At 33.4% G+C, this 18133-nt stretch overlaps 1 protein-coding gene across 5 annotated transcripts in view; it reads right to left on the bottom strand.

The window, feature by feature from the left end:
* Positions 1–6962: 6962 nt before the first annotated feature.
* Positions 6963–18133, bottom strand: part of LOC131162454 (uncharacterized) — a 34164-nt gene continuing 22993 nt past the window's right edge. For 4 of the 5 annotated variants that reach the window (XM_058118942.1, XM_058118944.1, XM_058118943.1 and 1 more), the window contains 2 exons: positions 7707–7797; positions 6963–7469 (listed from right to left, as the gene is read on the bottom strand). In XM_058118942.1, the coding sequence (XP_057974925.1) occupies positions 7392–7469; positions 7707–7797 (169 nt within the window). In that variant the 3' untranslated portion in view covers positions 6963–7391. Of the gene's footprint in view, positions 7470–7706; positions 7798–8701; positions 9199–18133 lie in introns of those variants that run through there. The other variant, XM_058118945.1, reaches the window with a different exon arrangement.

Genomic DNA, 18133 nt, shown 5'->3' with positions numbered 1-18133 from the left:
AGGGGCTTTTCAAAAATTAGGTAAAGGAAATATGCTATGCTAGGGAGTTTTAGAATATATAATGAGAAGATTTTGTATGTATACTTATAAGCATGTTGATCAGTTTATTTTTCCAGAATATCATGAGTATTATTATTTTAGAGAAATTACAGTTATGAAGCATGAGATTTCAATTACATAGTTGTGTGGCTTGAGTCTATTATAGTTTAATATGTTGATTATGAAGTTTTACAGATATCCAATTATACAAGTTTATTAGCAGAAAGTAAGATTTATAGCATGTTTCAGTATACATGATTTATAAACCATAACACGTAGACAAATATTTCAGATAGATATTATAAATATTACAAATATTTCAGATAGATAATACAGATATTACAAATACTTCAGATCAGATATTACTGCTTAGATTTATAGTGTTATGGTTGTTTTGAAATCATGTTAAAATAGTAAGATAAGTATATATATATGGTAATACACAATATCAGATCCCTATGGATATTACAGACAGAAATATACAGCAGAGCACGGCACCGTTGCTATTACAGACATGTGCAACTACATAACTTAAATAGTATGTGGATCCGTCTAACCGTACTAGGAGAGATTGCAGTCTCCTTAGCATGTTGGGTTGAGGTGGCCAATTAGACGAGATAGATTTGGAAATTGTCTGAAGAGATTGCAGTGGGCTAGATTGACAAATTGATAGATTGGGAGATGTTAGATACAAATTGACTTGTCTGGTAGGCCAACTAGAGTAAGTCCAGCCTACGGGCCGCACAACTGTGTCATGAGGGGTTATATCATGACTTACAGATCCCAGGGTATAGCAAAAGTTCCTATGTACAGATATATCATACAGAAGCAGTTATATTATCATATTAGCAGTATGTATAGATAGTAAACTCAGATACACAGTTGTATTTTAAAATACGTTACATGTGTTTTGTACAGTATATCAGTTTATTCATTTTACAGTATCAGTATTATCTCAGTATATTATATGTGCAACTTAGCCTTCACACACTAGTAATAGCTCATTTCCTCTTACTGAGCGTTGTCTCATCCCAATGATTTACTATTTTTTAGGAAATCTAGTTAGGCAAGCAGATTAGGCTCGCGAGTAGAGATTTGCTTACACTGCCCATACTTGAAGGGTAGGTGTTTTACGATACCAGTGGCTTGGGGTAGATTTCAGATTTTGATGTTGTCACAGGGTATTTTGTGTTGTAAATATACTTCAGAATATTATAACTTTCTGGTATTGTATATGTCAGTTTACAGTTTCTTGTATACTGCTGCTTATGTGTGTATGACATATAGAGTTTCCTCGGTACTCTTTTGAGTCTGAGATGTTTTTTAGTAGTATCTCAGACAGATGGTATTTATGTTTATATATATATATATATATATATATATATATATAAATAAAATATTATATAAGCAACTGGTCGTTACAGTACAAGTCCTAACTAATTAAGCCTAAAGGCATGAAAAATCTAAATAACAATTAACTCAAAAAGGATGAAGCCTAAATCATTGGGCAAGTAAAATAGTTCTTCTATACGTACGCATATGCACATGCACATACACACATATCCATAAACTAGGTCCAAAATATAGAATGGGAAAATGGATAACATTCTTAAGATTTGGATAGTTTTTAAAATTTTCAAACATTCCTCATAGCAAAAAACTACCCACTACATGATTTAAGATGATCTCTTTGTATTTAAAGGACTCCTTGGTGATAAGGTAAGGAACTCATATTTAAAATTTTCTAGAACTCTTTATATTTCATGTAAATTAGAGCTAACCTCGATATTAGTGTCATCTTTTTGCACCTATCCTAAGAAGTCACATTAGGGTGGTCACCATAGGGCGAGAAGGTGAGGAAAAATAAATAAGATCAAAGAACCGATTTCGGCCATCAAATTGAAGGAGGCTCTACCAAAGAGGAAGCGGCTAGGCAAGCATTTGGATCCAATCAGGTTGCCTATAGGAGGCACACATTGAGGTCAGCCTAGGAGAGAAAACATGGGTGACCTCAGTCACCAAGCCAAGGTGTAGGAATAGAATGGAATTAGGTTGAAAAAAATTATTTATCACTTAATTTCATCATACTTCACAATCAAATTTTCATTCTATTCCTTCTTACTTTATCCTATTATGCAAGCCAAATATGAAGACAATCAAATTTTAACTCAGAATGGGCATAAGTAATTTTGGTTTTAATCATATAACTAGAAAGATAGTCAGCGCTTCCCAACGGGATAATATAAAAGAAAAAGAAATACATATGAAATAAGTTAAAAATCAATCTAAATATTAAGACCAATTTTAATGATACAAAATTGCAATAATATATAATCATAGTATGGATCTTGAATGTAAATACAATCTTACTATTAGTAAAACTGTAAAGGAAAAACATATCTGTAATAGATAATTTTGTTAAACATCACCTTTAAAACACATAGTACAAAAATATCTAAATATAATTTTTTGTATGTTTTTAGTGAGATTAATTATCAATTAAATTATCACAAAAATAGATTAACCTAACTTCCTCGGTCAGCAGAAAACTTGGAAAATACAAAATTGCAATGATATATCATTTTAACATGGAACTAAACATTACATTGAAACACATAGACTAATTAAAAGTAATTCTATACTCTTAGTAGATGCAAATAAAAACAAATAATAAAGAAAGTATAAATTAATAATTTGAATTAATTTTATAGTATAAAAGTATTGAGAAAGAAAGTGATGGAAAGTTGTTGAGTTTGGATTATTTTTCAAAAAAAATTGTTTAGCAAATTCATTGATGTTGGAACTTTTAAATTTCATCTATAAAAAGAGAAAATATTTTTGAAATTGAATTTTTTTTTAAATTAATAGAATCAGAGAGAGAGAGAGAGAGAGAGAGAGAGAGAGAGAGAGAGAGAGAGAGAGGGGAATTTAGTGGAGCTTGTGTGGGATAAAAAAAAGGAAAAATTTTAAAAAATAAATTAAAAACTATTTAAATTTAGTGGGGCTCACACGGGGCCCTTGCTTAGAGAGAAAGGAGGGGAAAGGAAATTAAAAAAAGGTTTTAAAATTGTGGGGCTTGCATGGGATCCGCATCTGCGAGAAAAACTATTTTTTTTTAAAAACAAAAGTGGCTCGAATGGGCCCCCTTTACTGTAAAAAAAACACAAGCAAAAAAAAAGAAAGAAAAAAAGAAAGAAAAACCAGTGTCATGTGTCGGCGTTGTGTCTAGAAAAAAAATGATTTATTTAAAAATAATGAGGCCTGCATGGGGCCCTCTGCAAACCACGTGTCGATACTCGATTGAATCTTTGGTTTCAAAAAGCAAGAAAAGAGAAAAAAGAGAGGGGAAAAGGAAAAGACAAAAGAAAAGAAAAACAAAACAAAACAAAATCAACTGAAAAAAACTTGGTGGTGACACGTTTCCATCAAGATTTAAATTTAATGTATTACTTGATGATCTCTCAAACACATTACGAGAACACAATGTTAATGCAATTGATTGACAATGACAATACAAATAAATGTAAAGTTGAAAATGATAATACAGATAAAGATAAAGATAAGGACACAATTACTTCAACGGTACATTCAATGGTCCATTGCTTTTGTGGTCCATTCTTGCCTTGTATTCCTCCTTTTCTTCTGCTAGGTAGATCGTCATTATCTTCAGATTTGCGATTGTCTCATTACTCTCTATTTGTTCCATATAATAAAGTATCAGTCTATTCATTAGGTAGCCAATGAAAAATGGGGAAACAAAATTGAGTATGGGAGCTTTTGACTCTCCTATCATCCTAAAAGTGAACTGGATTGAAGAAATCTTGTGACAATTTGTTCGAGTCAATCTGATTTATATGGCATGTACTTTTTTTTGTATCAATCCAATTATGTACTGGTAGGTGCGGATCCGCAAGGGGATTTGCATGCTCCATTTTAGAAGGTGTAAGGACTTGATTCTATTAAACAAGGTGAGACCATGAGAATTAGAGATAGAGAATCTTAGAAGAGTAGAGATCATAGAAAGAGGGATATGGAGGAAGGAAGTGAACAGATTTGTATTAGAAGAGATAAGGAGGGAGGGAGTGAACTAATTTCTTACTTTACTAAGTACGTACTGTAGTGGACTACTTTTTTAAACTGTCACAATGGATTTTAGTCTCTTTCCATAATTTCTCTTCAATTTACAAAACAAAAAGGGGATTCATTTTTGCACTTTGTTTTTGTCTCCACTTCTTTTCTCTTCCATCCATCTTAGGTGAGCCAAATAAGAGAAATGAAGACCATTTATCTATTCATTTATTTGCCCTTTTTGTTGGGAATAAAGAACAAATTCCCGAAACCTGTGAAAAACAAAATAGAGGAAAAATAACGCCAAAGAAAAAATCAATCACACGCACAAGACAATATTTACGTGGTTCGGCAATTTTGCTTACGTCCACGGAGTTGCAGGGATTTCAATATTATCAGGAAGAAAACACAGAAAGTGCGGCGATACAATGTTCTCCCTCTCGCTCTCTCACAGGTACAACAACGCCAACCCTAATCACCCGAAAGTAATCCTTTTTATATTTGCCTCTAGGGTTCCGTTCCGAATGGGCTCCAAAATTTTTTCCCGGAGGCACCCCCACGAGTACGGCTTGTGCCGAAAAAAATTCATACAAAGTGAAGAACTGAAAAAATGGGATGTGAAGATTGCAGACTAAGGGAGATTGCACATGGGGTCGTATGCTTCGCACCCAAGATTCAATTGTCAAGCTGACCATTCAAATCCAAACCTCGCACGCAGTAATCACAATCCACAAGCAGCCATTGCATTTTTGTGGCCCACAGGTTTCCAACTGAAGCATCACACCAAACTAAGAAGAACAAGAAGTGTTCATGCTTAAAAGATATCTATCATTTAAAGAAGATTGTATACAACAAGAAGTCAACAACAACAAATCAAAATTTTAAAATCTCATTAGGTGCACTTAGTTACATGAATCTTTATTCGCAATTTACATAAACAAGTATGTTTCATTTGATGGAATTATTAAAACCCACTTGTAATAACTAGCTCACTTCAAGTTATTTGGTTTATGTTGCATATGCCCAAATTATTTGAGTGCTTACCTTATATTTTTTACAAGAGTTACTTGTAACTTAGCGCAAATATGTTTATTTCTTAATATATCTTTTAAATTCATCCACCTTAACATTCTTATTTCAATAACTTTTTCTTCAGATATTTTGTTTCTTAGTTACCAAACATTCTTATTCATATAGCATAACTAGTCATGCCACCATCTTATAAAACTTTTATTTGAATTTTGAAGGGTGCTTTACAATCGCAACACACTCTAAACACTTACCCATTTTACTCAACAATTACATCTTTTTAATTTCTCCTTCAACTTGTGTAATTGATTCACCGTATCAAAATATAATAGTATTATTAATTTCTTGGCTCATTAAGTTTAATCTTTTCTTTAATATTCCTTCTATTATGACTAAAATTGCATTTCACATATTTTATTTTATTTCTATTTATCTAAAAACCTTTAAATTCTAAAGTTTCTCTCCATAATTTTAACTTAATTTTACTTCACCCTTAGTTTCACTAATTAACACAAAATCATCTGCAAACAGCATATACCATATAACTTCATTTTGAATACTCCTAATAAGTCGGTCTATCACTAGTACAGAAAGACAAGCGCTCAAAGACGAAACTCGATATATGCTTATTATGATAAGAAATTCCTTAAAACTTTCCATATGTATTCCTAACACTAGCAAACATTTCTCCATCATACATAACTTTAATGACAAAGTATACCTACTACATATGTCACCTTCATTTTTATTTTTGTTTTCTAAAACCTACCATAAAACTATAAAGCTTTCCTAGTATGCTATCATATATGCTTTGTCTAAGTCAATATAAATCATATGCAAGTTCATATTCTTTTTCCTGAAATTCTTCATTAATTTTCTTAAAAGATATATAACTTCAATAGTAGATCTGCAAGGCATAAAAATAAATTGATTTTTTCTGAAACCCTCATTTACAATCTTAATTTTTGTTCAATTACCCTTTCTTATAACTTTATAACTTATAAATTTAATTCCATAATAGTGATTATGACATATATTCTTTATTTTTGTATACAGGCATTTGACATCTTTTCAAGTTTTTATGATTGACTTAGACTATTTCAAACTTCAATTAGGTTGTATAGATATTTAAATTTCGTCATAATATACACCCTAATTGCCGACTTGAATGCCAAAAATGTGATTCAATTTTTGGATTGATTTGGGAATTTGATTTTTTGATTTTGTAACTAAATATTGATTGTGTAATTTACAGTAATATATTTTAATTATAATTTTTATTATAAACCATCAACCATTGGTTGTAATTATTCTTGGGTTGACGAGTACAATAGTGATGGTGATTGAATTGAACTCCAATAATCAGTCGCCATGTTTGGGCGAATTTTCTAAAACGGAGTTTTTTAAAATTCACTATCATTGGGACAAGCAATTTTGTTACGCTTGGCCTTTGGTAAAAGTGGAGGAGCCTCATTTTGGTTGAACACCGTTGCAACATCATTCCTTCCCTTTCTAGTCATTGCTTTACATGCATAAAAAGTTTTGGATTCAAATTCAAGTTTTGCAAATCAAATCCAAACTTAGAAACCATATATATTGCAGCATTATAGAAATCATATTTGCCAAATGCAATGAAAGTGTTAAATTCAACAAAACATTTGGAATGAAATCTCTTTTGAACATTACATTTGACCTTTAAATTTAAACTTTTATCGATTTAGAATAATTTCTCCTCATATTTTACAATAAAAAGCATAAAAATGATAATAATCTCATAATTTTGTGCGCCTCCCAAACAGCAAAAGTAAAATAGTTTTGCCTATTCATAGCCAAAAACACTGATGATTATATTGTTTCCCCTGTTTTTTTTTTCTACGCACCTTGGCATCTAAAAATGCTTCTGCTAATGCAAAATAAGAAACTCTTACCTTGCATTAGCTTAAGGCAATTGAAGAAAGTTTCCCGTCATGGGAAACAGTTTTGTTCTCTACAATATTTTTTTTTAGATAATTACAAAAATACCATCTTATTTTTTACTTTCCCAACATTTATATAGTACAAATGTTGAGAAACTAAAAACTGAAAATGAGAAACGAAAACTATTTTTCACAATTGAACAAAGAAATGGATTCACCTAGGGGATTACAAAAGGAAGGTGCAGCCTCAAGAACCAGGGGATATGCAACATTCAGCAGCATCTTGCCAACTATGATACATTGCAAACCAGCTTTCATTGTACAGGTAGCCCTGGTGACTCAAGTCAAGCTACTCCGGGCTCGAACTCGGTCAATTATCATTTGCCTGCCCGACAAATCTTCTTCGTAACCAACAACCTGCATATAGCACTATCAGTGTGGAGAGCTTGATCATATGATCAAATGGAATAAGGCCGAAGAAGAGCTCTGATTTGTCAATACCAGATTGGTTCAATATAGAGTAGTGCAGCTTTAACATGACAAAAAGTTCATGGTGGTACACCTGTGGGCTCGAACCCACCCAGCGACAATTGATGACTTGCAACATTAATAGAAAATCAACAAACAATAATTGTAGGTAGGCAATAGTTGAACCTGAGACTCCGTTTGTGTTTCACTGAAACTATCATAAACAGCAGCATTTACATCCCCAGAAGGCTTGCAAAGATCAACCTTTTTCTCAGTCCTGAAGAGAGCAAAAGCTCAAAAATCAGAATTGAAAGAAAGTGAGACACACATACTTTAGTTTGAATTGTAAATCCCCGCCTCTTCTAATGAGATTTTTAGCTAATGTAAGCTTGCAAATTTGTTTGAATATGTGATATTACAGAAAGCAGCCTGATAACCTAAAATTTTAAAGGAATGCCTTGCTTTTGGACATAATAGCCTGTACAGTTGAGCAATAGATCAGACCTCTAAAAACCTGTTGAGGCTTGAGGAACTGACCTCAAGTCAAGAACATGATTAAACTGTAATAAAGCAAATGTCCAACTTTCAGAATAGTTACCATCAGCTAGTTTTTTAGCAACAGATCTTGCAATTAAATTTAAAATTTCTCAACTCTGTTGATAGTCAAACAAGAAACAGGATAACCGTCAAACCAAGCGTATAATGACCAACCAAAATGGGCTCATAAGTGAAAGGTTGCAGCCAATGATGATGACAAGGGCAGGCTGGGCAGCAAAGTCAAATATCCAACTCCCAAAACACAAATAGAGCATGAAGCTCATCTTTCCAACCACTCAGCAAAGAAATAAGCAATTCTAGTTAGTAGTAACACAGAAACTAGGATGCCAGCGCAAACAAAAGCAATTTAGCTTCAAGAATGATGTTCTCTATTATTGAAACAATTTAAATCCTGTCAACTTTAACACAGAAGCACCAATACTCACATGGGACACAGACACAACATGATACTGACATGACAATACAAAAATTTTCGGAAAACAAGGATACAACACAGTGAAGATACGTCAATTAATTAATTCTGTAAATACAAATTTAGGCAAATTTAGTGTTGGTTTTTTTACTTTTAGGTGTACAATACTGCAGTAAAGTAAATGTAAAATGATCATTGGCATTATTAATGTACACTCTACAAATCAATTGCATATCCATTCATTACCTGGATTCAGATTTTACAATTTAGCATTACACATCTATAAAAGTACCATAAGGTTCATAACATAATCATACAAATATCATAAATAATGAAAACTCGCCTATTAACAAAAATATGAAGCAACTAGCTATAAGGAGCACGAAAAAAATTAGTCCAAGAGCAATCAAAAAAAGAATACAAACACACACACACACACACAGAAAACGTGCCGGCTGTCTATGAAGCGCCAAGGACATGTCCAAAAATTTTTGGGCTCTGTCAGGAAGTGTTTGAGCCATGTCAGAAAATTAAATTAATTCATTTAATTTTTGCTATGTGACAGACAACTTTTGGGCTGTGTCAGATCGAACTAGTACTCAAACACTCGCACTTGAGGATTCTTGAAGGATCAGTGCCACCACAGAAGCAGGAATAGCAAGAGATGGTAAGAGAAAGCAATAATCATAAACTCAATTTAAAGTGGAGCTGCAAGAAATAATTCAATGTGTCAATATATTATACACAACCTTGGAAAAATGTACTTTTTACTAAATAAACTATTACGTTTTAACACCCAAAAAAATTAATATTACAAATCACATATTTTTCAAAAGGTTTATTTCCTGATGCCCTAGAAAACAAACACCTCCCCCCCCCAAAAAAGGGTGGAAAAAAAGGTATAGTTGGGAGGGGGTGGCTCTAATATGGCATCACCATTCCCCAACAAAAAATAGAGGTCAAAATTTTTTCTTCTTGTTTATTGTGCAGGGGGTGGGGGGGAACAAGGACTGAAGCAATACCACTCTTTCTATTTTATTTCAAGAACAAAATTTATCCACTCATTGAAGACTCAAAACAAGTAGTCAAGGGCAGGACTAAGGAATTGACTACACTGGTGTGAACTTACAGTTTCTTTTATATTCTATAATAGTTCGCATCAAGCTCCCAGTAGGTTAAGGTCAAATACCGCCCCTACCCTCAGGTTCAAGAGATTACACTAATGAATAACCATCTACCATGGTCAAATTTTTCCAGGGCCCTCTTCTTGCCCAGGTCCACTTGTCTTGTCCTCATTCACTTTATAACCATGTGCATGGTATTGTAGGATTGTTGTTTTGGCTCATAATGTTTATATGTAAAATTTTGGGAAAGCAAAGTAAAAAAGTTTCCTCATATTAGAGCAAAAAATGCATAGAAAGCTCTTCTTGGAGAGGGTGAAGTTGAGCATTCATCAATCCTATATAACTCACTAACATCGTATTCGTGTTTAGCCAACAATGTCTCCCCTACTAAACACATCTTAACCATGAATGTATAACGATATGAACCATGCTACTCTGGTTTCCAGCTTGTGACTCACTTTTCTTCATGCTTGCTTACAATTATGCTTGAGAATTTGTCCATGCAATGAATCCGGAATTTCAAGCTCGTCAGCCACAACTGGTGTGCACAGCTCTTACTCTAGTTGCAAGGTTCAGCCTGTGAAACTTGATGGTACATCGTTCCACAATTTAGTCGCTTTCTAATTGCTTACTTGTTCAAATTATGAGCAGACAACCATGCCTCAAAAATATCAGCGCACTAGTAAGTTAAAAAAAGCGGCTGGATAAACTCAAGAAGCAAGTCATCAATGAGAAGTAATTATTATGCAGAAAAAAAAAAAAAATGAAGACAAGCATCAATAGCTTCTTCTATTCTTATTTTTCTGAATGCTTGTCTCTTGGATTTTGATCCATTTGTTTCTTTAATTTTCTCCCAATTTTTGCTATCATTCCTTTCAAACGTCTTCTTGCTTTTCTACAATTTCTGAGATTTTCTAACTTTTGAAGAATTTTCCTGATTTTTTCAAGGACTTTACTTTTTTATCTAGGGCTTTCCCTATTTTGGTTTGTGTTATATTTTTAGAATTTTAATAATTTTTTTTTATTTTATAACCTGATAGTCTAGACATTAATAACATTAGTAGATTAATAATATTGTGTGATTGTAGAATATTCTTAAAATTAAAAGAAAAGTTTTATATAAGACCAATTATGCAATATGAGTCAATATGTTAGGCAACTAAAAGACAACATATCCAAAAAGTAAAATTTGCAAAAATGAAACTGCTAAGGTAGATGAGTGGTACAATGTTTTCATTGTGGAAAACAATTTTCATTTTCCATTTTTAGTTTTCTAAAGAATTGCAAAAAAGTTTGCTAATTTTTCAGCTTTACAACATTTGTATTAAAAAATGAAAAATCAATAAAAAAAGTTTTGGCACTATTTTCTTGTGAAAATAGTTCTATTTTCCATTTCTAATTTTTCAATAAATTACAAAATTGTAACCTTGTTTTCCAACTTTCTAAATTTATATAGCAAAGCTAGATATCATCTTTTTCGTGTTTTCTATATTTTTCATTTCTTACCTTACATTTGGCATAACAGAATTCAGATGAATACGTAGGGATTTTTAAAAAGAAAAGATATATATATATATATATATAGTGTAAAATCCACAAAAATCCAAAACGTTACCCTGTATAATTTTTGGAAAATTGAAAAACAGGTTCTCTTTTTTGTAATTATTTTGAAACCTAAAAATAAAAAATGAATAATTGTTCTGCACAACTAAACAAACCTTTTTATTTCTTACCTTTTTCATACAAATCTTGGAAAACTAAAAAATAAGCTGAATTTTTATAATCCTTGGAAAACAGTAATGAAAAATGAAAAATGTATTCCACAACTAAATGGACCTAAAAGATAAATTAAGGATTGAACATATTTTTTGTTTTTTGGCTGAGGCGTACACTCTGTTGGCTGAGGCGTACGCATTCGTGGAGTTTCTCCTTTGCACATACGCTTTGGTGCATTTTCCTCCCAAAATGCCCTCCCAGAAAACGCCTTTCGAAACACTTGACATATATATTATGAGGTTTACCTAAAATCTTAAATTCTTAATTGCCAATATTTGAGTAATAAATTTAATTGTCTTAAAATAAATATATTGGACAAATAATTAATATTCTTTTTACTTTATAACTCTTATTTTATTAATAGATGAGATATTTAATATTTTTAATTTTTAATTGCTTAAAGATTTTAAATCAACACTACTTATTATTTTTAATCAAATATTATATTTTATTTTTAAGTAATAAATATTTAAAATTAGAAGGACCATTTAGTACTTACTAATTAAGTTATTATATTATATCTTATTTTCATTTTTTATAAGGACCGTAACTTTGTATTTTCTATGTGTTTGTGTAGAGATCATCAAATCAAGTCTATCAAATTGCCACGTGAGAAAGGAAATGAAAACTTACCTAGTGAGGACATTAGATGACATTACGGTACTCTGTGGACGGAAACAGACATATTATTGTGTAAGTTGTGTGGGAAGATAATTAAATGAGGCATTACACGCTTGAAACAACACTTGGCATATGAAACAGGTTACGTGGTTGGATGCTCGAATGTAACCACACAAGTAAGAGAACAAATGATAAAACATCTACAACAATATGCTTAGAAGAAAAGAGATAAACAAAAAAAGTAAGAAGAAGTGGAAGCTCAAATTGGAGGATATTTTGAGAATTTGAGCAATGAAGAAGACATGGAAGAAGAATGAATGAGATTTGCTCGAAAAGAAATCATACGATCATAGCAACAATGGGAAGAGAGATAGAGATTTCGAGCAAGAACAACATAAGGGGGTAATATTTTTGAAGAGGGAGGTGGCTTTGGCAGTGGTGGTGCCAATGGTTTCAGTAGAGTTCGATCTTATAGTGTTTGAGAAGCTGGGGGTAGTGGACGACAATGAATCAATCTCGATGCCCCCGAAACTAGACTAAGGGCAATGGATCCTATTTTAGAAAGAAGCAGGAGTGCAAAACAACCAAAAATAAACACTAAGGTATTGAAAGATTTAAGAAGTAAATTAGGAAAAGCAGTTGGAAAATTCCTAATTTATAATCGGATTCCAACAAATGTAGCTAACTCTCCATTTGTGCAGTCTATACTTGATGTTATTGCAAAGGTTAGAAAAGAGGTGAAAGGTCCATCACCCTATGAGATATCTGAAATTTATTTGGAGCAAGAGTATCGGGAAATGAAAGATTATATATCTTCTCTAGCTGGCATTTGGAACAAAAGAGGTGTAACCATTATGTGTGATGGTTGGTTAGGACCAACTAGAAAACACATAATAAACTTTTTAGTTTACTGCAATAGAGGCACCGTATTTCATAAGTCAACTGATGCCTCTGATCTGCCAAGTCTAACAGCTGAATATTATTTTAGGTTATTTTCTAATTTTGACTGTATATGCCAAATAGTATTATGGATTTGTATATTTTTAATTAAGTAATAGTAATTATTAAATCTATAATTTCATTTCAAATTAATGGACGAGGTGGTTGAAGAAATTGGAGAGGAAAATGTTGTCCAAGTAGTGACTGATAATGAAACTACAATGAAGGTAGGAGAGAAATTATTAATGCAGAAGAGACACAATCTCTACTGGACAGCATCTGCAGTTCATTGCATAGACCTTATTCTTGAAAATATTAGTAAGAAAAGTAATGTGAAGAAAGTATTAGAAGATGCAAGAACAATAACCTTTTTTTATTTATAACTACACATAGACAGTAAATTCCATGAAAAAATTCACAAATAATAAAGAGTTGCTTCGCCCTGCCATCACTTAATTTGCCACCAACTTTATTACCTTAGAGACTATTATTAGGCATAAACAAGCATTGAGGGAAATGTTTCATTTGATACTTGTAAAAACTCAAGGTTTGGAATGACAAAATTAGGCCCAGCATATGATGCAAAGAAGATTATCTTACGGAAAGAGTTTTGGCAAAAGGCTTTCAATATAATTAAAGTACAGGATCCCTTAGTGAAAGTTCTTAAATTGGTTGATGGTGATGAAAAACCAAACATGGGCTTCATATACGAAACAACTAATAAGGCAAAGTTGGTCATTCAAAAAGATTGTCGGTTCTACAAAGACTATTGAAAAATTATTGACAACCGGTGGAGTTTTCAATTGCACCAAGATTCGCACGCTACTGGTAAGAGTAAATAAAATACAATTTCTTATTATTTCTTATTATTTTAACTTTTAAATTATGCATAGTCGCATTAAAACACTAATATTGATTAATATGTTTGTAAATTTAATTTTAGGATATTTTTTGAACCCTTAATTTCTTTACGGTGCCCCATCCTCTCCTGAAGTTGCTAGAAAAGTCATGAATGGGGATTAAAAAGTGATAACCAAGATGGTACCTGATATAGATACTCAAATTCGGGCTATTAATTAAGTATTGGTTCTATTGAATTGAATAATGAATTATTTCATTATTCTATAATACTTTCTAGAATATCTATTAATATATCTAATTAATTAATTATACTTCACAATCATCCTTGTTTAGTTGTTGCTGTATCGGGATAGGCAAGAGACATTTGGAACCCCGTTGGCTCAAAGGGCATTGAACCAAACAAATCTTGGTAAATATAGCTAAATAATGGATGAATGGATCTATTGTCATTTTTATGTTCAAATTTGACTTATGAAAAATACGTTATATTGACATAAAACTCTCTATATTATTCATGCAACTGAATAGTCGATTTATTATGGCATGTGTGCTCCTGAACTCCAAAGAATAGCGATCAGAATTCTTAACCATACCACATTAGCTTCGAACTGTGAGCGCAATTGGATCACCTTTAGCCTCATCCATACGAAAACAAGAAATAGACTAAAGTACATGAGACTACAAAAACTTGTTTTCGTGCATTACAACATGAGATTAAAGTTAAGACATACAACAAGAAGAAGCCAACAGGAAATTGAAGATAGTTTCAACAATATCAGTTTGGACTATATGTTCGAAGAAGATAATCCTTTGGGCCCATGGTTAGAGGAGAGAGAGGCGCCATTACTCAATGGTCAGGACAACTCAAACTGGTTGGATGAAGAGGTTGGTGGTATTACAGAAGGAGGTGTTCAACCACCAATAAACATGCATGATTCAAGTTTAATCCCTGAACGCACATAAAGTGATGACAATCTTGGTTTGAGCCCACCAAGTGATGACGATGGTGGTAGTGGTGCTGGGGTTGGGGCTATTGGTGGTGGAGGTGGCAGTGGTGTAGAATATGATTCTGGGTATAATACAGGGACATCATTTGTAGGGGATACATATCCTCCTAGTCTTTATAAACTACATAATATACCTGAAAATTATGACTTGGGTATTCCTCCAGAGTACCAATTTTCACAACCCAAGAGGAGCGCTACTGGTGGTGGCCCTAATGGGAGTCATGGTGCACAAACTAGAAGAATTCACCGACACCAAGATCGTGATTCTACTGAAGATTCATATGGTGTGGTTCGTAGTTTTGGCGACTTTGGTTTAGATGATTCATCATTACAATCATATGGATCTCATCCAGCATATCCACCTCCACCACCTCAACACTATGATCCATATTATGCATCTCATCTTTATCCTAGTGGGTCAGGATCTAGTGATTCTTCTTCTACACACTACCCAAAGCCAACCCCAACCTTTGGGATATGGTCAAGGAGGAGATTATGCACCTCCTATATCAATTGGATCTTCACCACTAGTAGATTTTCAAGAGCAACAACGAAATAACATATACATGGGTATATTCAACTATGTATTTCCACAAGGGTGGGAAGATAATTCCCGATCCCAATCTCAAGATAGAGATGCAAATTATGAAAACCCTCCACGTCATTCTTTTCCGTGGTGACATGCGCTATTTCATAAATTTTTAATATTGTATTCATGTATTCAACTATTGGTACCAATCATTTTTCAAATTCATGTATGTGTATATCGATTACTTACTCATTTTTAGTAATTTTACGTATTTAATTAATTGATTCTTCATTTTAATTACATTTCTACATTTTTTTTACCCATTAAAGTAATGCAACTATAAAAAAAAAAAATGTCTTTTTTTTTTAAACAACGCACTAAAATAAATATAAAAATCATACTGTCTATTAAAAAGCATTTGTAGGTTGAATAAAAGTAGTCAAAATTCATTAAAAATCATGTACTAATGGATTTCATGCTTATTTTTCAATTTTGGCATTGGTTGTGCATGCATGAAAAAAATTCATGATTGTTACACCTGCTTCCCATTACGTAACACCAGCATCTCCCGCATCCTGCGAAAGCCGCGACAATTATGTGACATTACGGCGACCGCAATTTAAAACCATGATTTCAATTCTCTGACAATTAGATTTGATGATGAGGTTCGAAGATGGTCATTCACACAGGAGAAGGGATTAGGATTTGTGGACAAGATGGCAACAATGGCATCCTACGGATTTTGGTTCTGTTTTATTTTTCCAGTTTTCATTGCTTGCGATTGAGGTTCACACACTGATTCATGGCTTGATCAAGGTTAAACGGGAAGAAAAGAGGGAAAGGAAAGAAGAATAAACATAAATGATGATGTGATGGTTGTGAGCAGCTAGCCACCACTTCTAAAGATAAGCCCATTGTCTCCGACCTTCCCTCTAATGCGGAACCAATGTTCAACACAATAATTTTAGTTCAACTCTCAACAAATGATACATATGAATAGGGCTGCAAATGAGTGGAACCAAGCTAAGCTTCAACATGTTCAGAATCCGTGCTGCACAATAATAGCTTAATTCATTCGCTGTCATATATAAGGCACGTTCTAAGAAATATCTACCATCTGAAAGTAGGAAAAAACCATCTTTGCCTAAAGCATTGCGTTGAGAAAGATCAGGTGCATAGAACTTTTCAACAAGATAGTGCTTTTTCAACCATCTCAAAAACGGAAGTGATGCCAAACATACATGTCATGGTTCCTTACTTGGACAGGGTACAAATATCTAAATTTGATACTTTTAGATAATCTCTCCCATTATTCAGCAAGAGTATTAATTCAAATTTTAGAAGGGAGTACTAAAAAAGCTCTTGAATTATATGCATATTTCCACTTTTCAGCACAAGTACCCAGAAATTTACACACTCCCTATTTCCTTAAGTCACTTGTTATTCAATTTTTCCCTTCAATTATGTGGGCATCAAACAGTTCTCCCAATTCTTGCATTTGGTTTAAGTAAAAGATCGGTATGCTAAGAATTGATATAGTAAAACTTACACCTGTCTGGGAATTTGATTTCCAAATACAGCCATGAATTAATCTGAAGAGTGAAGAGAGAAAAACAATTTAGAAGAAAATTTTCCATGAGAAATAAGAAAATATCAGAACTGATGAAACAAGATCACTCAATTTCCGACCCCAATGCTTCAATTGGGCACTGCAACTGATGAAACCGCAATTTTTGCAGACGGATCTGTCCATCCTCGTCAACTAGCTCAGTGATCTCAAAAGAACAAGTAGAAGAAGCTTTGCAAGAGCACAAACCACTGACGATTCACAAAACCGACAAACTGTGAGTTTGGAATGCAAAGAGAGCAAGATCTACTGGTTCGATGCTGATTCTATGGAAGTTGAGGGCCTGGTTCGGTGAAGGGGGCAGGGCTGCAAGTGGAGAGGCCAGAGGCAGCACCATGAGTGAGAGGTGACAAGCAGCCAGAGAGTTGGGAGGGAATTAGGGTTTCCACTTATGCCTTAAGAATAAGAATTTCTAATTTGTCCACCTTCCCCCGGCCCCCAAAAAAAAAAATAAATAAATAAAATCTGCTGGGAAACCAGGCCAGCCAATTGGCCTTGTGCCTAGGGCTGAACAAGCCCACTGGTAACCTAGCCTTTTAGGCTAAAGAAGCCCGCTACAGTCTACTGAACCTTATTTGAGCCTCTTAACAAGCCTATGAAAGAACCTAATTCAAGCATAGTAAATGAGCCCAACCAAGCTACTTACAAGCCAAAACGTGCTAAGCCCGTCCGTGTTAAGGTTCAGCTCATTTATTAAACAAACCTCAAAATTGGATTTAGTATTGCTCATTTATATAATGAACAAGCCCAAACGAGCTCTTACAGAGCCAAGCTCCCAAGCCACTCATGAGCAGCTTGGTTCATTTGCAGCCTGCAAATAGGAGGCCTTTTATAGGCTCAAAATGGTCTGGGAATAAGAAAAGTAACTTCAGAATCTGAATATATATACACACACACACACTTCTGAAAAAGTAATACCCCAAGTATCCTTCCAATATTTGCCCTTTTTTCTTAACAACTTTGAAAAAAAAAGGCACCAACTTGATTGACTAGGTTAAAGTTGAAGGATAGCACTTCAATTTGTAATCTATAGCAAAGTCCTCTAATGCATAGAATAAAATGTAGTTCATCGTAGAACATCAAGCAACCAATTTGTCAAACCCAGGCATGTACGCATCAACATATCTATCATGTTGAGCCAATACAGACAACTAGAAGT

This window comes from Malania oleifera, chromosome 8, assembly GCF_029873635.1.
Source record: "Malania oleifera isolate guangnan ecotype guangnan chromosome 8, ASM2987363v1, whole genome shotgun sequence".
NCBI classification, from domain to species: Eukaryota; Viridiplantae; Streptophyta; class Magnoliopsida; order Santalales; family Ximeniaceae; genus Malania; species Malania oleifera.
The sequence above is the reverse complement of the archived record's forward strand: the minus strand, read 5'-3'. Positions and strand labels throughout refer to the sequence as shown.